Source organism: Drosophila subobscura, chromosome U (assembly GCF_008121235.1).
Source record: "Drosophila subobscura isolate 14011-0131.10 chromosome U, UCBerk_Dsub_1.0, whole genome shotgun sequence".
Taxonomy (NCBI): Eukaryota; Metazoa; Arthropoda; class Insecta; order Diptera; family Drosophilidae; genus Drosophila; species Drosophila subobscura.
In genome coordinates this window covers 22523486-22546852 of record NC_048534.1, presented here as the reverse complement: position 1 = coordinate 22546852, position 23367 = coordinate 22523486, and the positions used below count along the sequence as shown (strand labels likewise).

The window sequence follows — 23367 nt, the reverse complement described above, 5'->3', positions numbered from 1 at the left end:
AAGTGACATTCAAGTTTTGTACTGATGTCCAGGGGCTACTATTTGAGACCAGGCCTACGTGCTCTTTGGCACACAGTCCAATGTTTTGGTTCCGTCTCAAATGTCGTTTCCAAATTAAAAGAAAGTCAAATTGTAGGAGGAAAAGAAACCGAAGAAATTAAAACTACTTTTCCCAAGGCAATACACACTACCATGCTGATGAAAACAGTTTCTCCCCCACAAAAAGCAACGAACGAGCCAAAGAGTTCATGTGAAATGACCCCCAGTGATGTCACGTGTTCCGCCAGCTGAGGTACAAAAATTGGTTGTTCTTTGCGAAATATTCACATTCAAATGGGATTTGTGCCAAGTGAGGGCCATAATAAAAATGGGTCAAGCCTGAACAATGGGTATGGGTATCGTACACTCGTAGTATGAGTCAGAATGGGATTTTGCAAACCAGAATGTGGGAATGCAGAACGTTGGTGTAAAGTTCAAAGATTTTTCTCAAAGGAGTAGTAGATGGAAAGTGCCCGGGGGAAATCTTTGCCTGTCCTGGGCTTTGGACCATGCCGACATAAATTTTGAACACATTTTCCATTCGACTTTGGAAAGTTAGTTTGATGGCTAAATTTCTTTTTGTTTTGCATCTACGTCAGGCGTCTGGTCCACCAGCGAAAGTATTCAACTTTGAACGTCGAAAACTAAACATAACAAAATACGTGTAGAAAACTCTAAAAACCAAAACTTTGTTTTTGTGTGTGGGGTGAAATTAATTTTGTTAAAATAAACTTTAAATTATTAAACCAACAAATATGCAAAGTAACATGCATATGTACATATGTAGTTTGTTGGTGTTCACACTGCAAGAAAATGTAAATAGCCAGAGTAAACTGCAACGTAAAAGAAGATGATCCAGATTAATTAATTAAAATATGAAATTTGTCCTTCAACTCTTTAACACTCAAACTAAAGCTAGTGACATTGCAGTGCCATTCCTTCTTATCTTTTGCATGGATAATTGTGTAACCCGTCTCGAGAAATTTCTAATTAAATATTTTCCGGCTCCCTATCAAACCCGGACATTGTCCGGGCAATTTTACCGGGCAGTCTGACAGGCAAATTCCGTCAGCAGCAGCGGGGGCAGAAAAAATAAAATGCACAAAATGAAGTAAGAGCTCCATAGCCGTTATTCAGACTTTAAGGGTACCCACTACTAAGGTGTTTTGACATGGTATACAAAGGATACGGACTGATTTGTATGCAACATGCCAAGGTGAAAGAGATTTGAGAGGTTTTTCTTTTCCTAACTGCCTCTCTAACAAACTGACACACCAGAGGATATTTTCTTAAACAGCTTCCTTTTAGATGCCTGCAAAAGCATTCCACTGTTACCTTCCTACAAGTACAGGGTACCATAAAACTTATTCCTCGCATACTTTGCATGCAGCCTGGTGTGCGTTGGTGTGTGTGCGCGCGCATTGGCTTTGTTTGCCGTTGTTGTCTTCTCTCTCCCGACGCTGACTGCATTGACCCCCACTTGGGCATGACGTCTCATTCTCATTCTCTGTCGCTGTTCTTGTTGCTATTGCTGCTGTCACCGGCTCTCCCTCGCACGCACGCACAGAGCGGTTCAATGCACTCGACGTGGCTCTCTATTTACTTTCGGCGCCTACCCACCGACGGAGGAGTCAATCAAAAATTTACATATCTGTATAATTTGTAAATTAAAATTTTTGTTAGGAATAATTTGATGATGCTGCTTCTGTTACTGCGGATGCTGGGTCTGCTGCTGTTTTTGATTTGATTTCTGATCCAGAAATAGATGTTATAACCATAACGGTGTTATCTATAGTGTCTCTCTCTCTATTTCGAATGTTTTTCAGCATTAACTTTCGGCTAAAGAAAATATTTGAATAAATTTGATAGGTACACAAACAAACGAAACAACAGAAACAGCAGCAGCAGAAGCAGGGCTGGCAAGAGAAAAGAAGAGAGAACTGGCGCACCATGCAAGTCCGTCCGTCCGCAGAGGCTATTGACTCTGTCGGCCCACTGTGTGCGCTTGTGTGTGTAGTAGGAGTGAAGTCAAAGCATTGACCGAGAGTCAGGGCAAAAGGAAATAAGCAAGATTGAATGGTCAATATGTCGACGAGAAGTTACCCTCTAGTTGGATGTAGAAGGTGCAAGCTCTCTCCACGCAATGAGAGAACAGCAAATATAATTTATGGTTTATTTGATTTTATTTAATTTTATGCATGTACAATGTACAAAGTACAAATTCCTCTACTCTGGTTCATCATTGTATCCAAGACAATATGCCCTTGCTCTTCCACGACTACAGGGTACAATCAGAGAGCACGCACAGCTCCGTCTCCCCCTCGCACTCCTACTCTAAGATCACGCTCTCTTTACGCGCCTCTCAGTATGGGTGCGTATGTGAGTGAGGGAGAGTGATAATGCGACCGCCACACATGTGATATTTCCGATAACAGTTGACAGTGAGACTGACTCTGGCTTGGTTTCGAGAGTTGTGGGTGGTGGAGGGGGGTGCCTGAGCCGAGACACAGCATTGTGCTTTCTGATCCACTCTTTTGAAAGGGGGGACGAGCCGGGAGAACTTTTGGTGCATTGATTTTACTTTTGCCTGTCTGCGGCAACAGGGTACATTGACTTGTGTACGGACATGACAGGCACAAAAGATTTGTATGCGCTTGCGGAAAACTTCCCAAAATACTGCACTTGAACGATAAGGATAAGATAATTGCAGTAAAACAAATCTGATATGAATCAATTATAACATTTAATTTTCCACCTCAGTAACATACTATAATTTTCTTTGATTTCCATTTCAGTGGCACGCCAGCATCTTTGGCTTATCCATTTCTGAGTGGTCCGACACCGAATGTTCCAGCAGTCGGAGCGCCACAACAGCAGCCACAGCATCAGCAAGCCACCCCACCCACGCTACAGTTAACCTTTCAGAATCTGAACGTCTTGCACAACGAACGAAAAATACTTTCCGATGTGAGTGGATTTGTCAGGTAACAGAAACAAGAGCAAGCCATCAAGTAAACACACAATACAATAAACTGGAAGAAAGCTAACTACGGCAAGCCGAAGTTTATATACCCTTGCTTGAGAATAGGAAAATAATACTCATATTTTCAGTGCATCTAAAAGTTATGCGATATTTAGAAAAAGATTTTCTATCGATTATCCCTCCGTGTGTTACCAACATTCGACAAAACTTAAAGTACAGTAAATAGCAACCTGCAAGGGTATATAAAACCAGAACAAGAACTAGAGACCCAGTGAACCAATGAACTAACCGTAATCTCTCATGCTTGCATGCTTCTTCGCTGGGCTCGCTCTCTCTCTCCCGCTCTCTCTCCCTCTCTTTGCAGTCCCTGCGAGGTGCTTGCCGTTATGGGGCCCTCGGGCAGCGGAAAGACCACGCTGCTGGACTGCCTCAGCGGACAGCGGCACATTGACAGCGGCAGCGTCTTCCTCAACCGCGAGCCGCTCTCCAAAAAGTGGCGTCGCCGGATCGGCTATGTACTGCAGGAGGAGATCTTTTTTCCGCAACTAACGCTCAGGGAGACGGTGGTGTACACGGCGCTGCTGCGTCTGCCCGAGTCCATGCCGCGGGCGGAGAAGATGCGCCAAGTGGATCACATACTGGAGGCACTGGAGTTGGGCTGCTGCCAGCAGACGCGTTTCGGGGACTACCTGAATCGTGGTCTTTCCGGCGGTGAGAAGAAGCGCGCCAACATAGCCTGCGAGCTGCTGACAAATCCGCTGCTCATGCTCTTGGATGTAAGTGCGGCTCTCTTTAACTCTCTCTCTCTCTCTCTCTTAAACTAAGAGGTACTTTCTCTCTTAGGAGCCCACCTCGGGACTGGACAGCCACTCGGCCATTTCGCTAATGAAGGTGCTCAAACGGTACGCACAGCTGGAGCAAAAGACAATTGTGATAAGTGTGCACCAGCCCTCGTCGCAGATGTTCCACATGTTCGACAAGTTGCTGCTGCTGCATCAGGGCCGCACCGCCTACTTTGGGGATGTGCACAATATTTACCGACATTTCGAGGATATTGGTGTAACCATCAAACCGCACTACAATCCCGCTGACTTTGTCTGTGAGTAAACACAATACATTCTGGGTGTTACGTGAAATTTAACCACATTTTCCATGCTGTTCGCAGTGGAGCAACTGAAGTCCCATCCTGATATACGCGAGAAGCTGTTCGTAGCCGCCAGGGAATCTCATGGCAACTATTTGAACCGCAATTGCATTACCAGCAGCCACCACACCAGCGGAGAGCCCAAGGCCAAGAAGCAGCCGGATAGCATACTGATCGATGATATAATCAACAACTACTACAACCAGCATCATCATCATCTGCACCAGCCCCACCACCATCATCATCATCACAGCCATCACCATCACCAGTACGAAAATTTACATCACACAGTCAGTGGCTGTCAGGTGGAGGAGGATGAGGAGGCAGCTCAACACTTGGTCTGGTGCGGTGCCGACTCGCAGTCAAACTTCAGTTCCTGCGCCTCCAGCGACTGTCACTCGTATAGTGCGGGCAGTGTGCCGAATCATAATGGGGATGAGGACTGGCTGTCGTATCCCACAAGCTTTCACACCCAATTCTGTGTCCTGTCTAGCCGCAACTTCAAGGAGGCCAAGCCCCGAATGCTCTCCAAGCTCAATTGGTTCCAGACAATCGGTCTGGCACTGATGGCGGGCGCCATTTGGTTCCAACTGCCCCGCACCGAGGAGTTTCTGCACGACCTGCAGGGCTGGATGTTCTTTTCGCAGACCTACTGGATGCTTTTTGCTCTGTTCGGTGCCCTCAATTCATGTGAGTTGTGCTGGTGGCAGGCCTGCCTGCCTTCAATTTGAATCTATTTTGTATGCTTAATTAATCCTTTCTCGACAGTCCCCTCGGAGCGTGAGGTCATCAGCAAGGAGCGACGTTCGGGCGCCTACCGCCTCTCCGCCTACTATCTGGCCAAAATGTGTGCCGAACTGCCGTTGGTGGTCACGCTGCCCACTGTCTACCTCATGATAAGCTATCCCATGCTGGGCTGCACAAGGCAAGTGTTTGACCTCAGCCATAAGGAAGCAGCCAAATCTAATGTTAGACTTCCATTTACAGCCTTAAACTGTTCTTCCTGATGCTCATCTTTCTGCTCATCAACACGATTGTGGCACAGAGCGTGGGCTTCTTTATTGGCGCCTGTTGCATGGACATGAATGTGAGCATCACGCTCAGTGCTCTCTACACACTGGCCACCCAGCTCTTTGGCGGCTATCTGTCGTCACGCATTCCGGAGGGCCTCAGCTGGATACGCTACACGTCCATGATCCATTATGCCTATCAGAATATGCAGATACTGGAGTTTCGCGAGGGTCCAGCTGTTAGGTGAGCGACCAGCCCGTTGCCATTGATTTCGTTTATTCATTCTCTCTGATGTCCTGCAGGTGCGGTACGCCTAGTAGCTATGAGATATGCAAACAGCAGACAACCGAATTCATTCCATATGAGGAAATACTCAAAGCACAAAATTCGACATCTCCGCTCTGGCTGAATACGCTCATCCTGATGATGTTCTTTCTGGTGTTCCGCTGCCTGGGCTATGCGGTGCTACGCTACCTGCGTTGCCCCAAAAAGACGTGATATCCAGGGGAGGACACAGAGAGGGAGCTCGAGCACCGAGGAGATGGAACCCCCAGTGCCACGTTGCTCGTTACAATTTTTTGTCTGCTAAAGTGCGCCAATTATGTGATTCAGTTTACTTTTCAAGCCACACACACACCATTTATTATTACCTACTATAAATATTACTATCCCCCCAACTATTATTATTACTATTATCATTGTAGGAGCTAGAGAATAGCCAGGAGCCGGCGCGTATCTGTAAACGGAAATCTTTGTTTTGTTTTATGCATTTTAATTGTTAGCCGTTCAAATTACAATTCGCTGCAGCAACCATAGAGAGGGAGAGAGCGGAGTGTAAAGAGAGTATATTTTAATGTACGTTTTAAAGTACCCCCCCGCGCGCATATCTGGCCAATTATCCACACACATAAATATTAATTGTAAATTTAATATGAACGCTAGTAATGTTTTTTGTAGGAATTTTTTGCAAACATAATTTTTTTTCGCTTGTGGAAAAAAAACACTGTGATTTAGTATGCTAGTTTTTTAATTAGTTTTAAATTGAGTGCGTGCAAAATGCAGCAAGTGAAATGTGTCCGAGGCACATAATAGAAATGGAAAAATGAAAAAAAAACACGCACACACCCAAGCACACACACACACATAATCGCATAATCAAGCAATTGTATGAAATTATGGTATAAATTGTATTTTGTTTATATATTAACTAATTATATGTAATTAAATTTATTTAAATATACATAAACTGTACATCCAAAATGTAAGCAGAAAAGTGGTAAATTTTTTAATTGTTTTTTAAATGTTTAATGCGCAGCAGAAGACTTAATTTGTGGACTTCTTTTTGCAACTTTTTGCGTTGATTTAGTTTGGCATTTACTTTAATATGAATTCTTTTATTTGACACATTATGTGGCAACAAATTCCAGCAGCTATATTTTTCGCTCCCGCTGCAAAAGTGAGTGTAAAAATCAGCATCAACGTTGAAGCTGCTTCCCAGCCTGAAGTTAATTTCCGTTTTGACCAGAATGAACGAGCCCGCAGCAGTCGCTACATAAAAAGCGACATTCAATCAGATAAGCAGATGGAAATGCCGGACGTGTAGCAACGACTCTTTTGCATACCTTTATATATTTTTTCTAGGCTAACTTCACTTCAAATGACATTAAATAAGGGCGCGAATTCAAGGGCCAAAGATTTTAATTTAACAAATTTCGTGCACACCCGAAGGGTTCTTTGTGTGGCAGCTGAAAGCATTTCCAGGAAGGAATTTCTATGTGCAAGAATAATGCAGCAAAAGATATAATAAATGCACGTAAAACAGAGAGACTTTTGCGCACATGCAAACAGCAAGGAAGATATGTATCTCCAAAGCTACAAAGGTGTTGACTCGCATAGACTTTCATTTGAACGCATCCTCCTGTGCGCTGTCAAAGTTCTCGCCAATAATAGATAAAAGCAGCAGCATTTTTATTTAACATACAGCTGACATTTGATAGCTTCAAGCTGTGCATTTTTCAGTCCTCCAGCATAGACTTGCCCTTGGTTTCCTTGAGGAAATAAGCAAAGAAAATAAAACTAAATGCCGAGACGCCACCGCAAGACCACATGGTGGCCGAAATGCCCCACTGCCGCATGCAGATGGGGAAAATATTCAGCATGACAAACACAAAACTGCTGCAGACGACAATTGCCATTGAGGCAGCCTTGGCACGTATCTGCAAGAAAATATAAAAAATAATTTAGATCAGAAGTTAGTTAGTTTTAATTGAGTTTCGTGGCTCACCTTGAGTGGAAATATTTCCACAAGACACACAAAGAAACAGCCCACCAGTCCAATGTTGCCCAGAAAGATGTCCATGGACATGAGCGCCAGCGGCACCCAGCTCCAGTCACTCAGATCGTAGGACTGTGCGTAGTGTGTGAAGCAGCCAAAGGCGATGAGGCTGACAGCCACGCCAGCGGTGGAGACCAACATGAGCAGCTTCCTGCCACAAATATCGCAGAGCAGCGTCGTCACATAGCTGCCCAGGATCTGCACGGCTCCTATAATTATGGTGGAGGTATCGGGATTCATGGTGCTGCCGGACTTGGAAAATATATCAGACATATAGTTGACCATGGTGAAGAGGCCACTAAACTGATTGGCAATGAGCAAAACGAGCGCCGGGCCATAGGCTCTGAGTGCGGGACGTGAGACTGGAAATCAAAAATTAGTTTTAAATAATTTTCGCAGCATTTTGCTCAACCTACAAAAGTCCTTCAGTGTGACAGCATCTTTGCGATCATCGCCTTTGGTTAGTGCCACCTTCATCTGCTCAAACTCCTCCATGGAGCGATGCTGTTCGATTATATTATCCCCATCCTTGATGTTCTTGTAGTACCTAAAGGATCTCTCAGCTGCTGCATACTTCCCCTTGCGTATCAAGTGCATGGGTGACTCGCGTATGAAAAGCAGCACGGAAATAAAGTAGATCAAAGGAAGAACCAACACCATCCAGGGTATGTCATGGTAGGCCAGATGAGTGCCCACAATGTAGCCACCCAGCACGCCCACATTCACCGACAACATGACCATGGCCGAGAACGTACCGCGAATGCTGCAAGCGATTAATTTTCGATTAGTTTGGATAGGCCAAGTGCCACTCGAACAGCCATGACAACGCAGCACTCGGGCTAATCTTTCTGTTATCGTGAAAAAAAAAAAAAAAGAAAACAATAAATCAACGGACTGTACACTCACTTGGCATCTGAGATTTCACTGAGAAAAATGGGATGAACAATGTACATGCCGCCGCCGGTGATGCCAGCCAGGAGTCTGCCCACATAAAGGTACTCCACACTCTGGGCAAAGTAAACCAAAAGCCACAGGCACTAAAAGGACACACCATAAGTGATTTTTTGTTAACGTTTTTCTTTTCTATAAATTACCGAATGTGGTATGGCCAGAAAGAGCAAACATCTCTTGCTGCCCAAGCGGCCCAGCAGCGTGCCAATCAGTATATTGCCCGTCACGGAGCCCATGCCCAGCATGGAGCCCACCCAGGAGATTTCGAACTCAGACTTCACCTCAAAGCCGATGGGGGAGTTGGACTGCAGCTTGCGCAGCGTCGGCGACAGCCAGCCAATGCCAATGCCATGCGAGACGGAAATCAAATTTACTGCGAAAAGGGGAACGAAGCAGTTCTGCAATGGTCGATAAAGCAGTGCACGGAAATACTTACTTATGAGAGTAGTCAGCAGCTGGTAGCGATTTCTGCGACTCAACAGACAATTGGGACGCGCAAAGAGTCTGCTCAACATTTTGAATAATTTTGTATAATTTTTTCTATAATTTGTTAACTATAATTTCCTAGTTCTTTATTAGCCTGTGGCTCGCTGATCACTGTCAGATGCACTGCGACCGGGGGGACAATCAACTTAAGTATCTAACCGGGCATATCCTCTGGCCATAAAGATAAACTCTGTTCCTAGGCTTAAGCTTAATCTCACACAGGTGCGATGTTGCTCTCTCTGTTTCGCTCGCTCTCTTGGAGATAAGTTTGTTAGCTTTGACTGTAAATCAACTAAGCCTCCAGTAGCGACTTGCCTCTGGTCTCCTCCAAGTAGAAGCTAAAGTAGAGAAAGCCGGAGAACGTAATCACACTGCAGCACCACATGGTCACGGAAATGCCCCACACGGCCATGCAAATGGGAAAGATTTTGAGTGTGAGAAAAACCGTAGAGCTGAGTATGACGACAAAGGTGGAGACAGCAGCTGAACGGATCTGCAAGGGGAACAGAATTAAAGTTTATAATTGTCAAGGGTTGAGCGGACACTTGCCTTAGCTGGAAACAGTTCCACGAGCACCACAAACAGACACCCAACCATGCCAATATTGCACAGGAAGACATAGCAGGAGAGTATGACGAGTGGCAGCCAACCCACCACGGACAGATCGTGTCTGCCGGCAAAGTACGTGAAGCAGCCAAAGGTGGCCAAGCAGACAGCCGCACCCGAGGTGGATATCAGCATTAGGATCCTCCTTCCATACTTATCGCACAGCAGCGTCGTCACATAGTTGCCCACAATTTGCAGCACGCCAATGATAATGGTGCACATGCCCACATCCAGCGTGGTGTGCGAGGCGGCAAAGATGTCCGACAGATAGGAGGTGACGCAGAAGCTGCCACTGAATTGGTTGCAAATGAGCAGGGTGAATGCTGTGGCATAGGCCTTCAAGGCGGGTTTGGTGACTGCAAGAAGGGAAAGCGGAACAGGAGGAGCATGTCCTTGAGTTGTGTGTGATATTATTGCCGCTTGCTACTTACTGAAATCCCTGTAGTTAAAGGACAAATCGCTCTGCACCTGCGCCTTGTTCAGTGCAAACTTTAGCTCCTCAAATTCACTCGCCGCCTTGCTGTCTCCTCTCTTGATGTTCTTATAGAAACGAAAGGATTTCTCCGCAGCTGCAAGTTTACCCTGGCGTATGAGATGATGTGGTGTCTCGGGAAACAGGAAATTGCTAATAAAATAGCAAATGGGCAGCGCAATAATAAAAGGTGGAGCTGTAAAGTAGGAAACAGACGTGGACACGATGTATCCTGTGAGCACGCCCGTGTTGACCGAGAGTAAAATCATGGAACCCAAACGACCGCGCACGCTGTGGGGGATTTATAATTAAAGCTTAGCTTTTCTATTGCAACTAAAACACTCACTGGGTGTCCGCAATTTCGCTAATGAATGTGGGCAGGACGACATAGCAGGCGCCGCCAGTCATGCCAGCCATCAGACGACCCACATAGAGGTACTCCACACTCTGCACGAAGTAAATGAGGCACCAAAAGATCTGAAAACAGAGTTTTATGGTACTTCCCATAGGCGACAATCGCTGCCACTTACCGTGTAGGGTATGGCAATGCCGAACATGACCATTTTGCGCCCAATGCGATCTTGTAGGGTGCCCGCTAGTATATTGCCCATGACACTGCCAATGCCCACGAGTGAGCCAATCCAGGATATTTCATGCACGAGCACAGCGAAATCGAGGGGTGACTCTGCAGTTTGCAGATCCCTCATTACAGGAGACATCCAGCCCACGCCCAGGCCATGCGAGAAGGTGGCAATGTTCACTGGGGGGAAAGGGACAGACTCAGAGTAAATGACTAATCGCAGCCCTAAAAGCTCCTTCTTGCTCACCCAACAGCGTAACTAAAAACTGATAACGATTCCTGGCACTCAGCAGGCAATTGGGATCGTCAAAGAGCGACGCCAGCCGCAATTTAAACGTCATCGCAGCGATACAAACTCCAAACTGAATGCGAGTTGCGACTACACAATGATCTTCCTTACCCTTTAATCAGTTTCGCCCAGTTTATCTCTGCCGCAGAGATACCATTTACAACACTCAACTCAAAAACACGCTTAGATAAAAGTTCTGTTTTAATCTTCAATCATAGATTTTCCCTTGGTTTCGGGCAAAAACAGCAAAAAGTAAACAAAAGTGAGTAAACCCGAAACGGCTGAGAACCACATGGTAATCGATATGCCCAAAAAGTGCAGGAACAATGGGAATAACTTCAAGGTACAAAAGACTAGGAGACTCAGGAATATAACGGAGATGGAGGTGGCCAAAGAGCGTATCTGAAAAGAGAAAAAAGAAACGGTAGAAGAGATGTCTCGGCAGCGTGCATAGAAAAAGATCATGGGCAGCGCAGTCGGCACACGGCGCAGCGTAAAAGCTTCGTGTGGCTCCGGCTAATGCACAGAGAATCGGCACAGCGGCAGAGAAACAACTTCGTAGCGGCAGAGAAACAACTTCGTAGCGGCAGAGAAGCAAGATACGTTTTTGACTTTGTTTCTGTTGTTTGTGCATGTAAACTGCGCGCAGTTAGGGCTCGCACACAAACAGCAGCTGAAAGCGAAGTTGAAAGCGGAGACGAAAAATACAAACAGACTGCACCAGTGCAAGCTTGTACATTGCTGCTCAGCAGAGATGAAAGCTTTGTCATTGATCAAGCTCCGCTTTCAGAAAGTGTGGGCGTGACCCCTATGTGAGTGCCTGCTGTAGAAACCTTACCTTCGAAGGAAAAAGTTCCACCAACACCAGGAAGAAGATTCCGATAAGTCCAATATTTCCCAAGTACACAATGAGTATCATTAGCACCAGTGGCAGCCAATTGAACTCGCTGAGATCATAGATCCCTGCAAAGTAGGTAAAGCAACCAAAGGCAATGCAGCCCAGACCCACACCCAGGGTGGACAGCAGCATGAGCAGTCGTCGTCCCACGATGTCCACAAATATGGTGGAGGTATAGACTCCAACAATTTGCACTACGCCAATGATGATTGTGCAGGTGTTGACATCCAGCACTGTGCCAGAGGAGGCGAATATATCAGACATGTAGTTGATGAAGCTGAAGACGCCGCTGAACTGGTAGCCCATGCAGAGCACAGCCGCAGCACCAAAAGATTTCAGAGCGGGTTTGGTGACTAAAGGAATGAAAGATTAGTTTAGCTATAGGAAAGTTCTTCAGCTCTTTGCTCACTCAAATCTCTATAGCTCAAGGCTGTTGTTGTATTTTGCACCTGCTGTGCCAGCACTGCCGTACGCAACTCCTCAAATTTACACTTGGATGTTTCTGCCGCTGCCTCTTCACGCAGATTTCTATAATATCGGAAGGATTTCTCAGCTGCACTTAATTGGCTGCGCTTCAGCAGATACGGTGGCGTTTCGGGCAACAAACAATTTGCCATAAAGTAGGAAATGGGCAACAGAATACCCAAAAAGGGCACAATGTGGTAGGGCAGATATGTGCTCAAAATATAGCCAGCCAAAATGCCCAGATTGACGGATAACATGACCATGGAGCTCAGTGCGCCGCGAATGCTGTAGGATATTGTTTATAGTTGGAACAAAATAATTTAAAATGCAAAAATAATTACCTGGAATCGGCCACTTCACTGATGAAAATGGGAATGACCACATAACCAGCGCCACCAGTAAAGCCGCACAGAAAACGCGCAGCATACAGGTAACCCACATGGGAGGCGCAGTAGATGAGAATCCACAGACACTGTAAAAGCAAACAAAATCCCTCTATTAATGGAACCACAACAAATCTGTTAAAAATATACAAGATTACGCACCGCATTTGGTATCGCCATTAGATAAATGCAAAACTTTCGACCAGCTCGTTCCAGCAGCAAAGCCATAATCAGATTGCCACACAAGCTGCCCAGACCGAGCATCGAGCCCAGCCAGGATATCTCATCGATGTTCACAACAAAATCCAACGGAGAGTTGGGTGATTGAATTTTCGTTAAAGTCGGTGACAGCCAGCCCACGCCAACGCCATGGCCAAACATGATGATGTTTACTGAACACAAAAATCCATAACTATATCATAAATAGTTTCCAAGGGGTATACACAGAGTTCTCACCGATGACTGTGGCCAACAGTTGATATCGTGTCTTGGGCTGCAGCAGCGAATTGTGAAATATTTTTGTCATATTTGCAGCTGGAAATGTCTTCCACTCGGGGGGGATTTCTGCACGCGAATGCCAGACCCTCCTGCTTATAAATTACCACAAAAAGCAAAAAGCTCACGGAATATTTCGACTGTATACTTTATGCCACGTTATATTCGAGATTATTGAGTCGGCTTACAACTGGCATCAGGTGTGAGGAGGAGCATCGTCCCTCCTCGAGTGCACACCCTAAAGATAAATTGAGAACAAATATGTACTCCGTGATGTACGCGCTGTGCTCAAACAAATAGATTAAGTTTGTCAAGATTAAGTTTGCCCAGCCAGCCGTGCGACAGGCATTTCACAAGTCATACAATGAATTGCGATAATCACGAAGCGAAACTTCTTGGGGGGCTCGTCTGTAAAAGGAAGGAAATGCCTTCAAGTGGGAATTGTTCATGCACTTGGGAATAGTTTTGGGTTTCCTATAAGTAGACTATGATTTGTGTGGAAACTAATTAGTGTCTGTTCTTGGAGAATCACATCATCATCTCTAGACTACAATACTTGTTCTCTGTTCAATAGGAAAAGATTAAATATTCCAAGCTTTCATTTGCAAATAAAACTAAAGTTTTCTTGGCCAGAAACTGTGCTTGAATTCAAGAAAAATATATTAAATACATATGTATGTATTGACACTCTTAATATATTTTATTTTTCTTTACGCATTGTCTTTCCCCAAAACATCTTTTTCCACTTATCTAAGCTTTTCAGCTGTCTGGGTAATAATTTGTATAATAAAATGCCAGCAGATCCTCACGTTTAAAAAAAGCTTGCTCAAACAGTAAGCAAATCCAGCCCCCAAAACAAAATTATAGAAGATAGAGCCAACTAAACAAGAGAGAGAGAGAGAGAGCGCTTAAGGCGAGCGCCTCGACAACGATATACCCGGTAGTCAATTTAAAGCGTCAAAGTCGTGTTTCTTGCACAGGAAAAGATCACGGGCAGCGCATTCGGCACATGCATAGCGTAAAAGCTTCGTGTAGCTTCGGCCCATGCACAATTGCTTGATGCGGCGCGGCAGAGAAGCAAGAAACGTTTTTGGCATTAAATTCATTAAAGCTTGTGAGTGCTGCGGGCCGACTCTTGTTTATACACACACTTACAAGAGCTTCTGAGTTCGTGTCAACAGAAAGCTAGCAGCAGCAACGCCTTCACCTGTCCATCGGCATGTCTGTGCTGAAATGTCTGTGTGGCTTGGTGGGTATTATTTACATATATGCAAATTCCCAATAGGCCAAAATGAATTTCGTGTGCATTCCTTCACAATGTGCATCTCAATAAAACTAACAAGTTATTTCGTATATCTGTATTATATCACCTCAATCTTCAATCATGGATTTGCCATTAGTTTCCGGCAAGAACAGCAGAAAATAAATAAAAGTCAGCAGGCTCCAAATGGCTGACAACCACATCGTAACCGAAATGCCCCAATCGTGCAACAAATGGGGGAATAACTTCAAGGTGCAAAAGGCCATCAGACTCAGCCATATCATGGACATCGAGGTAGCCAAAGAGCGGATCTGTAAATGTAAACATAAAATCAGTTATGATAAATATAAACCAAAATCCAGACTAACCTTCGCGGGAAAAAGTTCCACCATCACGAGGCTAAACAGCGAATTTATGCCTATGTTAGCCAAGTAAATGATGAGTATCATCAGCATCAGTGGCAGCCAATTGAACTGGCTGAGATCGTAGATTCCCGCAAAGTAGGTGTAGCAGCCAAAGGCGATGCAGCCCAGACCCACACCCATCGTGGACAGCAGCATGAGCAGTCGCCGTCCCACGATGTCCACAAACATGGTGGAGGTATAGACGCCAACAATTTGCACTACTCCTATGATAATTGTGCAGGTATTGACATCCAACACTGAACCAGATGCAGCGAATATATCAGACGTATAGGTGATGAAGCTGGAAATGTTGCTGAACCTAAGACCCGCGCAAAGCACAGCAGCTCCACCGAAAGCTTTGAGGGCAGGTTTGGTGACTGCACGAAAACAATTAGTAAACTTTTTTTTACTCTAAGCAAAGTCTTACTCAAGTCTCTGTAACTCAAAGGAGCTGTGTGCTGCGACTGCTGCAGAAGGATCGCTGATTGCAGATCTTCAAATTGTGCCTTTGAGGTTGTTCCTTCTGGTTGATTTGTGTAAAACCTAAAAGATTTATCAGCGGCATTCACTTTGCTGCGCTTCAGCAAATATGTTGGCGTTTCAGGCAGAAAAAGACTTGCCACAAAATATGTAACTGGCAGCAAAATACCAAAGAAGGGCACAATGTGGTAGGGCAAATAAGTGCAAAAAATATAGCCAGCCAGTACGCCAAAGTTGAAATAAACCATGATCAAGGAACTGAGGGCACCACGAATGCTTTGGAAAACATAAGCAACAATTGAATTACATAGTTTTTAATTGAATTTAAGCAACTCACTTGGAATCGGCAACTTCACTGATGAAAATGGGAAGTGCCACAAACAGGGCGCCTCCAGTGAAGCCGCAAAGAAAACGCGCAGCATACAGGTAACCCACATGGGAGGCGCAGTAGATGAGTATCCACAGGCACTTTAAAATGAAAAAATATAGAACTTTTTGATAAGTTCCATCAAGAATACTCACCGCATATGGTCCGGCTAGCATATAAATGCAAAGCTTTCTTCCAATTCGTTCCAAGAGCAAGCCTATTGTCAGATTTCCAGCCATGCCTCCTATGCCAATCATGGAACCCAGCCAGGATATCTCATCGATGTTCACTGCAAAGTCCAGCGGCGAGTCGGGCGATTGAATTTTCGCCAGCGTCGGCGACAGCCAACCCACACCAAAGCCATGGCCAAATGTTATGATGTTCACTGTACACAAAAACTGAATTATATTAAATGCAATAAATGGTCAGAGCTCTCACCGATCACAGTGGCCAGCAGCTGGTAACGTGTCTTGGACTGCAGCAGGGAATTCTGAAATATTTTTGCCATTTTGTGCAGTCTCCGGAGAGTGTTTCCAGAGAGTGTTTCTATGGAGTGTCTCGCTTTGAGTGCCAGTCCGCGTATTTATGCAATCTCCGTTAGACAGACAAAGCTCCATGGATGATAGCTCTACTTCCAAGCAAACAGATTAAGGTCGCTGTCTGGCTAGGTCTGGGGCTAGCGAACCTGAGATATTTGACAAAGCAAACATTTAATGGCTGTTCCAACTAATCCTTTGAAGAGGGCATAGTTAAGTTGGAGTAGAACTAATAAAATTGAGAGGGTTAGAATTTCAAGGAAAGTTTCTTACTTAATTTGAGCGCTTAGAGGATTTTCTTAGTGTTCATAAAACCTCTGTAATGTAGGTCGGGAAACAAGAGGATTATAGGGTGTCAGTTACAGAAAATCTAGAAACTGTTTGAGCGAATTAAAAAAAATTCATGAAAAAGTACATGAACCTTTTGCAAATCTATTTTTATCTGCCATTACCATTAAAGCGGAATGCCATACAACATATTTGTACATAATCTAATCTAAATAAGCGTTTAACTTTGGCAGTTTAGTAAGGCTTAGTAGGATTATTACAATCAACTCATTTGCCACAGGAGACATTTAATCCGCTTTGCATGGTGCGAGTATTTCCCTGAAGTGTGTCTCCTATTAGTAGGCAACGTTTAATTTATATTGTTTAATTAAATTACCTCTACGAGCTTTTTAATAAATGTCTGACAGGCTTCTGTTTTGCAGGACTAAAACTGAGAGGCAAACTGTGAAAATGTAATGCATAAAGGTAAATGTAGATTCAGTACTTTCGTTCAAAGTTTACCCTACGGGAATTTTGTTTCAAATTTTCATAAAATTAGAATATTGCAGTTGAATGCTAGGCCCTTGGGCAAAATGCACAAATTAGTAATAGTTAAGCGGATTTCGTTGACACAATTGAGTGCAGTTTATTAGTCATTTACTTCTGTGTGTAAATTGCTCAGGGAAAAAGTTTAGGTTTCAATTAGTTATGGAACAGTTTTAAGGTAGCTTATGAATAAAATATTTTGTGTGTAGTTCGTCTCGCGTTTGCCGCAGGAAACTAACTTTCGAGTAAAATATAGTTCCTAATCAAGTGCAAATGACCATAAAGAGCAGCATCCACACAATGTTTCTTAATTGCCCAGAGACAACTGTCCGTTGAACGGTGGCGCCGCCATGTGCTTGATCCTTATCGCACGTGCTCTTATCTAATCAAAGAATTTCCATATTTAAGCAGACAGAAAGGGAGACGTGTGCCGATAGCTGTGGAAGATCATGGCTACAAGACAGATGAATAAAAATAAAGGCAACATTTATTCTATGAACTTTAGCAAATAAAAACATTAACAAATCCGTTAAAATTAATTGTAAGTAATACTAGAGGCTGGCCAGAATGGCTTCATTGGTTTTGCCCTTGGTTTCAGGCACAAAAATGGCAATGAACAGAGCGGCACTGAAGGACATGCTGGCAAACATAAACACAGTGCCGTGCATGCCCAAAGATTCGGTGAAGAGGGGCATAAACTATGGGGAAATAGTAAAGAAATCAAATTAGAGTAAAAATGCATACTTAAGGTTTCCACTGACTCACCTTAATGGTCGCTGTGGCAATCACATAAAGCACCGATATGAGTATCATATTCGCCATGTTGCGTATTTTGGGTGGCAGCAGCTCCGCTATGACCAGAAAGGGTAACGTCAGCAATCCACTGGCGGCCAGCAGCAGCATAAATGAGAAGCCCGCAATGGGCACCCAACCGTAGGAGCTGACATCGTAGCCCAACACCTTCAGGTAGCTGTAGCTGCCCATGGCACTCTGCCCGAGGCCAATGCCCACGGCTGAGACGAGCAGCAGGATCTTGCGTCCGAGTCGCTCCACCAGCACCGTGGATGTGTAGGTGCCGAGCAGCTGTATGGAACCCACAATTATGGCTGACACTGTGGGTGCCAGACTGGCGCCCGCTTGCTCGAATATCACAGCCGTGTAGTTGACCATCGCAAAGCAGCCGCACAGCTGATTGAACGTCACGAGGCCCAGACCAATGAGAAAGGCTTTGCGGGCTTTGGCCTCAGCTAACAGGAGTCAAAGTTTGAGCCTAATTCAGACAGTTTTGTGTTTCGTTTTACTCACCAAAATCAGCCCAGGTGACGGCATTTTCATCCTCCGCATTGTCAGCATCCTTGGCATCGAGATCTGTCTTTTCGCTGGGCTTCAGTTTCTCCAGCTCCAGCTTGAGATCTTCGCTGAGTTCTTTGGCGGGACTGAGGCGTATATTGCGATAATAACGCAGCGACTGTTCGGCCTCCTCCACGCGATTCTGCTTGGCCAGATACTGAGGTGTCTCGGGCATAAACCAGAAACAACCCACAAACACAAAGGACAGGGTAGAGACAATCCAGGACACTGTGATATAGTCGAAAAAGTAGCCCAAAATGAAGGCCAAGACGACGCCACCATTGCAGGTGACTACCAGATAAGTGCCCAGGATGCCGCGAACACTAAAAGAATGTTGTAAATCAGCTTTGGAATATATATTTCCAGATGTTATCTCACCTATCCGATGCCAATTCTGCCACGTAAATTGGTATCACAGCAAAGCAGCCACCGCCCGCCACTCCGCCAATGAAGCGTGCAATAATCAAGTGCGTTGGAGTGCTGGCATAAGGTATGATAATCCAACCAATCTATAAACGATAGAATAGATAACTCTATAGAAGTTTCTACTTAATGGTCGCAGCTCATAATTCATACCAAATTTGGCAGCGCCATCCACAGCAGTGACCAGCGTCTGCCGATCTTATCCGCCAGCCAGGCATACAGAATGGTGCCGAACAGACCGCCTATGCAAATGGTGGAGGCCACCCAGCCCTGATCCTGATTGGACAGTGGACCCGTTTCCAGGGGACTATCCTCGCTGCCAAGTTCGAGAAAGCTGGCCGAGGGCCAGCCACAAAATGCGCCATAGGATATGGTCACAATGTTAACTGGGAGGGAGGGGAAAAAACTTGAATTGAATATCCTTTCGTGCACCAAAACGTACATATGCTAATGGAAGGGATATCTCAGCTATCCCAGATCCAGTATTACAACACTCTCACGCACATTCACTTTGAATCTTTACTAACCACTTATGGCTGCCAGATACTGATTTTTGGTACTACCCGAGGAACTCATTGTTTACAGCTATTATTTTTCACTACTGATTTAATTATATTAAATTTATATTAAATGCATAGCACGGCGTATCCTCGTTGGCTCGATGGGCGTCGTTTGGCCCTAAGTTTCCACGCTTAACTAAGCGAAACCAGTGGCTGGATGATAATATTTATACACTGCATTAGAGATCGTAAACTGAACACGAGCGAACGAGAACGGGAACGAGAACGAACAAGCGAGCGAGCGGACCAAGTTGTAAAGAGAATGCGCGACAGGGAGCGCAAACTTTGTAGATTACGCGTACGACTCCTACCACGAGGGGTACGAGTATATGCCGTTATCAGTGCATCTCATTATGCTCACACGAAATGAGAGAACAGGCAGCGGCCCAAAGCCTATACTAAAACAATAGGCTATATAAAAAACTATTAAAATATTGCCCCTGGGGTGTTAATGCAAATTTGTTGTTGCTAACCCATTGCGGATTATTTACAATTACAATAACTACAATCGCAGTGAGTGCCATTTTTTATTGCACATTTTTTTCTGATTTGATATGCGTTCGACAATGCCAATGCCGTTATAATGAGAGAGCGGAAGAGTGAGAAAGGGATCGCAAAGCTCAGTAACAGCAAACCAGGCAAGGTGGTGTTTCCCTCTCTTGCGGAATCTCTTTCATACCGAAGCGAAGCGAAGTATGCGGTTGAATTTGCGGTAAATTAAGCACCGAAAAGAGAGTGCGTTGCAGTATACACCACCTTGTGTAATTTCATCTTGAGCACACAACAAAGCGATAGAGAGTGAGAGAGTGAGATTAGACATTGCGATTGTAAATTACATACTAATAAGTCGCAAATATTTGCCACTGTCCCCAGATACCCAAGGCAAACAGACGTCCGTCGCACATTTTTTGACAATCTCTCTCTCTCTCTCGCTCTCACTTTGCACTCAACGCATTAAAAGCGTAAATTTGGATTACTCTTCTGCAAGCTTAGGCTGCCGTGTGCAGAAAGCAGGTAGCTGGCTGTTGAGGCTGAACATGAGGGTGGGTACAGGTCGTGCCAAAAGCATGCACCTGAACAGAAAACGAAAGTGAAATGTGAATGTGTTTGCATCAGTATCATTTCTTGGATATGAAATCTACCATCGTAAAGATAGTTCTTATTTCTTAGAAAACTTCTTACAGTGTAGATTGGAATCAGTTCAAAGATATCAACGCGTGTGTACGAGCTCCCGCGTAGATGCCAACATTGTGTAATACTAAAGTTCTAGACTTTTTTTTGGCTAATCACTAATTAAAAAGCAATTCGAGTAACTTTTATCTGGTAACCATAACTACTACCCCTGGGTAGAACCCCATGCCAGATAAGATTTATTTGATCTGTAAACATACAAGCAAACATACTTGAGAGAGTGTAGGAAGAGAGTCGACGAGTGGCAGTCGTCGAGTGCTGCAGATAAGCGAACCGTTTCCTTCTACCGGAATCATCAGTGGCTCGTGGGCTGGCTGGCAGCATGCCAACAGAACTCAATGGATGAGTAAGAGTTATTTAACAGTTATTTCGTGTGGGTATGCAATGTGCAAATGCATAGCATACTTTTTGTAAAATTCGAAATTTAATTTAACATATTTATTATTATTAATACTATCGTAGGTAAACTAACAGTTGCACACGTGCACATGCCTCAAATGTGTGTGGAAATGTGATGGCCATTGGCTATGGCCGAGCCCTTGGCCACTCCCCCATCATCCACATAGCCGAGTTGACGTTGCACGGACGATGCACGCCGGTTGCGCGTCTCGGGCAGCAGGGGCAACGATATTAAACCCACAAATATGGAGGCACCGGCAAAAACCCACAAGTACAGCACAAGGCCAGGAGCAATTGAGGTCTTGACCGCATTGAACGCCTGCAAACACACATTGGAAGCATAATTATTATGCAATTTGGGCTCGTTTCTGTGGCAACACTCACCTCAATCATGCCGAAGAGCAGCAGCCAGGAGAAGGCCGAGGCCAGCGAGTACAACACATCGTGCAGCTGCCCAAGGGATAAAATAAATTAAAACTTTCGGTTAAGACTGCCTTCGAGGGCCGGGACTTACCTTTGTGGGCAGCACCTCGCTGCTGACAACCGCCGCCAGTGGGTACAGACCAAAGCTAACAAACAATAGTTGGATAGCCAGCAGGAAAATGGGCAGATAACGCTCACACCAAACATTGCCCAACAGCCAATCGCGGCCAAACTGCTTGAACAGAGCGAGGGCAATGACCGCCGCAGCAGACATCAGCGAGGAGAGGCAAAGCAGCAGCTAAAAGATCAGGAACAAAGAGAGAGAGAGAGAGAGAGAGGCTGAGAGACTGTGAGCAAACCTTTCGCGGCAGCCCTGGACCGACGACACGTGCCAGCAGCGCGCCCACACATTGTGCCGCAGCCAGCACCACGTAATTCGTCTCCATGGAGTAGCCAGTGCGTCCCAGGAAATCGGCGGCATAGTTCAGCTCCACAAAGACGCCGCTCAGCTTGGCGCAGACGGTGAGCAGAAAGCTGACAAAGATCAGGCGCACAATGTAGCTCTGGGACATGGGCGCCGTGCCAATGTTCTTGCCCAGGCACTGCATCTCGGCCTTGAATTCCGCCAGTTCCAGCAAATACTCGGGCTTCTCGCGATCGTCAATGTCGCGAATGCCGCGATACCAGCGCAGGGATTTCTCCAGACAGGCCACATTCTCGTTGCGCATATAAAAGTGCGGACTCTCCTGGACAAAGGGGAAGCTCATCGTAAACACAAAGGACACAGCACAGCCGACAATGTTGACCAGGTCGTAGGGCACATAGAAGCCAAGGACAAAGCCCAGCAGGATGCCCGTGGTGCGCCACAGTTCGATGGTGAAGGTGAGCCGTGCGGCCTTCTCGCGCGTCTCGGAGATTTCGTTAATGAAGATGGGCAGCACGACGAAAGCGGCGCCAGCTGCCACGCCGGAAAACATGCGTGAGGCATAAATGTGCACAATGTCGAAGCCAAAGTGGATGCAAAACCAACCGAACTGAAAGTGGAAGTCGATACTCTAATCGCTCAATGTTAATTCAATTGCTGGACTCACAATTTGCAGCAGTCCGGCCCAGAGCAGCACGGACTTGGGTCCGATGCGCAGCGCCAAAACGCCAGAAATTAAAGCTCCGATTGCCGCACTCAGGAAGAGATATCCCGTCAGCCAGGCCGTGCCTGATGGATCCGTGGCCTTGTTTAGCGGTGTTTTGGTCTCCGACTCGTAGAGGGACATGTGAGCCGGTGTAATGCCAAACATGAGCCCGAAATTGAAGCAAAGCAGGTTGCCTGAGTGGGGGGGAGAGCGGTGCATAGCACACCTGGGGGTAAGTGGTTGACATGGTGCATCATGTCAGCGTTCCTCGGCACTCACCAATGGCTGTGGCAACGCTCTGTATGGCCAGGCCACCGACGTTCGTGGGTAGGCACATGATGATGATTCAGCTGCCAGTTCCAGCTCCAGTTCCTGTTTGAGTTGATTTTTCCGCACCAAATAATCCTGCAACGCACTGCCCCGCGTTAGCTACAATGAGAATCGGTGAATGGATGCTGTGCGGGTATTTATGGCCATTGGGCTAATTGCTGTTATCTTTTATCTGTTATCTGAACGTGGCAACAGATAAGAGCGCGTACCCAGAAAAACGGAGCAAACGGAGCTGCCCGCAGCGTTATGCGCAACCCAATTGAACCCAGTCGGGCAGACAACCGTGACCAGAGCGGTGTATCCCACTTGTTTATGTCCAAATGTGAGCAATAGTATCTCTATGCAGGCATATATTTGCCCAACGTGAGTCCACACAACACAATGATTCGGTTCAGATAAGATGTGAAAACTGTCTGCGGCCTGCTGTCTGTCCCGGCTGATGATGAGGCAATCCAAGACGGATGCGATCGGATGTCGGACCAACGTCTGCGCTAGGGTAACTCACAGCGACAACTCAAACCGCAAATAGTTTTGTTAATTGAAATGCGAATAACACATGGAAA

The 23367-nt window shown here is 45.5% G+C and overlaps 7 protein-coding genes across 9 annotated transcripts in view; 1 reads left to right on the top strand and 6 right to left on the bottom strand.

Annotated features, from left to right (window-relative positions):
- The window catches only part of LOC117902540 (ABC transporter G family member 21), a 28524-nt gene extending 22200 nt beyond the window's left edge, over window positions 1-6324 (top strand). For 2 of the 3 annotated variants that reach the window (XM_034813975.1, XM_034813974.1), the window contains 7 exons: window positions 2835-3023; window positions 3387-3798; window positions 3866-4121; window positions 4188-4856; window positions 4935-5091; window positions 5154-5420; window positions 5480-6324. In XM_034813975.1, the coding sequence (XP_034669866.1) occupies window positions 2835-3023; window positions 3387-3798; window positions 3866-4121; window positions 4188-4856; window positions 4935-5091; window positions 5154-5420; window positions 5480-5675 (2146 nt within the window). In that variant the 3' untranslated portion in view covers window positions 5676-6324. Of the gene's footprint in view, window positions 1-2834; window positions 3024-3386; window positions 3799-3865; window positions 4122-4187; window positions 4857-4934; window positions 5092-5153; window positions 5421-5479 lie in introns of those variants that run through there. The other variant, XM_034813976.1, reaches the window with a different exon arrangement.
- Window positions 6325-7130: 806 nt separating this feature from the next.
- On the bottom strand, window positions 7131-9055 carry LOC117901278 (facilitated trehalose transporter Tret1). The gene is made up of 6 exons (XM_034811972.1): window positions 8900-9055; window positions 8607-8836; window positions 8419-8549; window positions 7929-8275; window positions 7462-7874; window positions 7131-7393 (listed from the first exon to the last, which is right to left on the bottom strand). The coding sequence occupies exons 1-6, from the start codon at window positions 8976-8978 to the stop codon at window positions 7193-7195; spliced, it is 1401 nt and encodes a 466-aa protein (XP_034667863.1). The 5' UTR covers window positions 8979-9055; the 3' UTR covers window positions 7131-7192.
- Window positions 9014-10989, bottom strand: LOC117901279 (facilitated trehalose transporter Tret1). Its single transcript, XM_034811973.1, has 6 exons — window positions 10855-10989; window positions 10558-10787; window positions 10374-10504; window positions 9987-10318; window positions 9499-9911; window positions 9014-9442 (listed from the first exon to the last, which is right to left on the bottom strand). The coding sequence occupies exons 1-6, from the start codon at window positions 10946-10948 to the stop codon at window positions 9242-9244; spliced, it is 1401 nt and encodes a 466-aa protein (XP_034667864.1). The 5' UTR covers window positions 10949-10989; the 3' UTR covers window positions 9014-9241.
- Window positions 10990-11079: 90 nt separating this feature from the next.
- Window positions 11080-13225, bottom strand: LOC117901280 (facilitated trehalose transporter Tret1-like). The gene is made up of 6 exons (XM_034811974.1): window positions 13099-13225; window positions 12805-13034; window positions 12601-12731; window positions 12204-12544; window positions 11735-12147; window positions 11080-11298 (listed from the first exon to the last, which is right to left on the bottom strand). The coding sequence occupies exons 1-6, from the start codon at window positions 13166-13168 to the stop codon at window positions 11098-11100; spliced, it is 1386 nt and encodes a 461-aa protein (XP_034667865.1). The 5' UTR covers window positions 13169-13225; the 3' UTR covers window positions 11080-11097.
- Window positions 13226-14508: 1283 nt separating this feature from the next.
- LOC117901281 (facilitated trehalose transporter Tret1-like) lies at window positions 14509-16192 on the bottom strand. The gene is made up of 6 exons (XM_034811975.1): window positions 16088-16192; window positions 15805-16034; window positions 15620-15750; window positions 15230-15558; window positions 14767-15179; window positions 14509-14709 (listed from the first exon to the last, which is right to left on the bottom strand). Exons 1-6 carry the CDS (start codon window positions 16155-16157, stop codon window positions 14509-14511), a joined length of 1374 nt encoding a protein of 457 aa, XP_034667866.1. The 5' UTR covers window positions 16158-16192.
- A 1318-nt stretch (window positions 16193-17510) lies between these two features.
- On the bottom strand, window positions 17511-19454 carry LOC117901834 (facilitated trehalose transporter Tret1). Its single transcript, XM_034812767.1, has 6 exons — window positions 19299-19454; window positions 18925-19157; window positions 18727-18857; window positions 18304-18671; window positions 17764-18245; window positions 17511-17696 (listed from the first exon to the last, which is right to left on the bottom strand). Exons 1-6 carry the CDS (start codon window positions 19345-19347, stop codon window positions 17550-17552), a joined length of 1410 nt encoding a protein of 469 aa, XP_034668658.1. The 5' UTR covers window positions 19348-19454; the 3' UTR covers window positions 17511-17549.
- Window positions 19455-20984: 1530 nt separating this feature from the next.
- LOC117901813 (facilitated trehalose transporter Tret1) lies at window positions 20985-22920 on the bottom strand. The gene is made up of 6 exons (XM_034812727.1): window positions 22754-22920; window positions 22436-22668; window positions 21704-22378; window positions 21436-21642; window positions 21306-21371; window positions 20985-21240 (listed from the first exon to the last, which is right to left on the bottom strand). Exons 1-6 carry the CDS (start codon window positions 22809-22811, stop codon window positions 21016-21018), a joined length of 1464 nt encoding a protein of 487 aa, XP_034668618.1. The 5' UTR covers window positions 22812-22920; the 3' UTR covers window positions 20985-21015.
- Between the last annotated feature and the right edge of the window lie 447 nt (window positions 22921-23367).

Coding starts and splice junctions, on each gene's coding strand:
- LOC117901813 (XM_034812727.1), bottom strand. CDS start 22,811: ATGTGCCTACCCACGAACGTCGGTGGCCTGGCCATACAGAGCGTTGCC. Junction 22,669..22,753: donor GAGCGTTGCCACAGCCATTG/GTGAGTGCCGAG, acceptor CCCCCCACTCAG/GCAACCTGCTTTGCTTCAAT. Junction 21,643..21,703: donor GTCCAGGGCTGCCGCGAAAG/GTTTGCTCACAG, acceptor CTGATCTTTTAG/CTGCTGCTTTGCCTCTCCTC.
- LOC117901834 (XM_034812767.1), bottom strand. CDS start 19,347: ATGAGTTCCTCGGGTAGTACCAAAAATCAGTATCTGGCAGCCATAAGT. Junction 18,672..18,726: donor GCAGAATTGGCATCGGATAG/GTGAGATAACAT, acceptor ACATTCTTTTAG/TGTTCGCGGCATCCTGGGCA. Junction 18,246..18,303: donor CGTCACCTGGGCTGATTTTG/GTGAGTAAAACG, acceptor GACTCCTGTTAG/CTGAGGCCAAAGCCCGCAAA.
- LOC117901278 (XM_034811972.1), bottom strand. CDS start 8,978: ATGTTGAGCAGACTCTTTGCGCGTCCCAATTGTCTGTTGAGTCGCAGA. Junction 8,550..8,606: donor TTCTGGCCATACCACATTCG/GTAATTTATAGA, acceptor GTGTCCTTTTAG/TGCCTGTGGCTTTTGGTTTA. Junction 7,875..7,928: donor TGTCACACTGAAGGACTTTT/GTAGGTTGAGCA, acceptor TTTGATTTCCAG/TCTCACGTCCCGCACTCAGA.
- LOC117901281 (XM_034811975.1), bottom strand. CDS start 16,157: ATGGCAAAAATATTTCAGAATTCCCTGCTGCAGTCCAAGACACGTTAC. Junction 15,751..15,804: donor TGCTAGCCGGACCATATGCG/GTGAGTATTCTT, acceptor TTCATTTTAAAG/TGCCTGTGGATACTCATCTA. Junction 15,559..15,619: donor AGTGAAGTTGCCGATTCCAA/GTGAGTTGCTTA, acceptor TGTTTTCCAAAG/CATTCGTGGTGCCCTCAGTT.
- LOC117901280 (XM_034811974.1), bottom strand. CDS start 13,168: ATGACAAAAATATTTCACAATTCGCTGCTGCAGCCCAAGACACGATAT. Junction 13,035..13,098: donor ACTGTTGGCCACAGTCATCG/GTGAGAACTCTG, acceptor TTTTGTGTTCAG/TAAACATCATCATGTTTGGC. Junction 12,545..12,600: donor AGTGAAGTGGCCGATTCCAG/GTAATTATTTTT, acceptor AATATCCTACAG/CATTCGCGGCGCACTGAGCT.
- LOC117901279 (XM_034811973.1), bottom strand. CDS start 10,948: ATGACGTTTAAATTGCGGCTGGCGTCGCTCTTTGACGATCCCAATTGC. Junction 10,505..10,557: donor GCATTGCCATACCCTACACG/GTAAGTGGCAGC, acceptor CTCTGTTTTCAG/ATCTTTTGGTGCCTCATTTA. Junction 10,319..10,373: donor AGCGAAATTGCGGACACCCA/GTGAGTGTTTTA, acceptor AATCCCCCACAG/CGTGCGCGGTCGTTTGGGTT.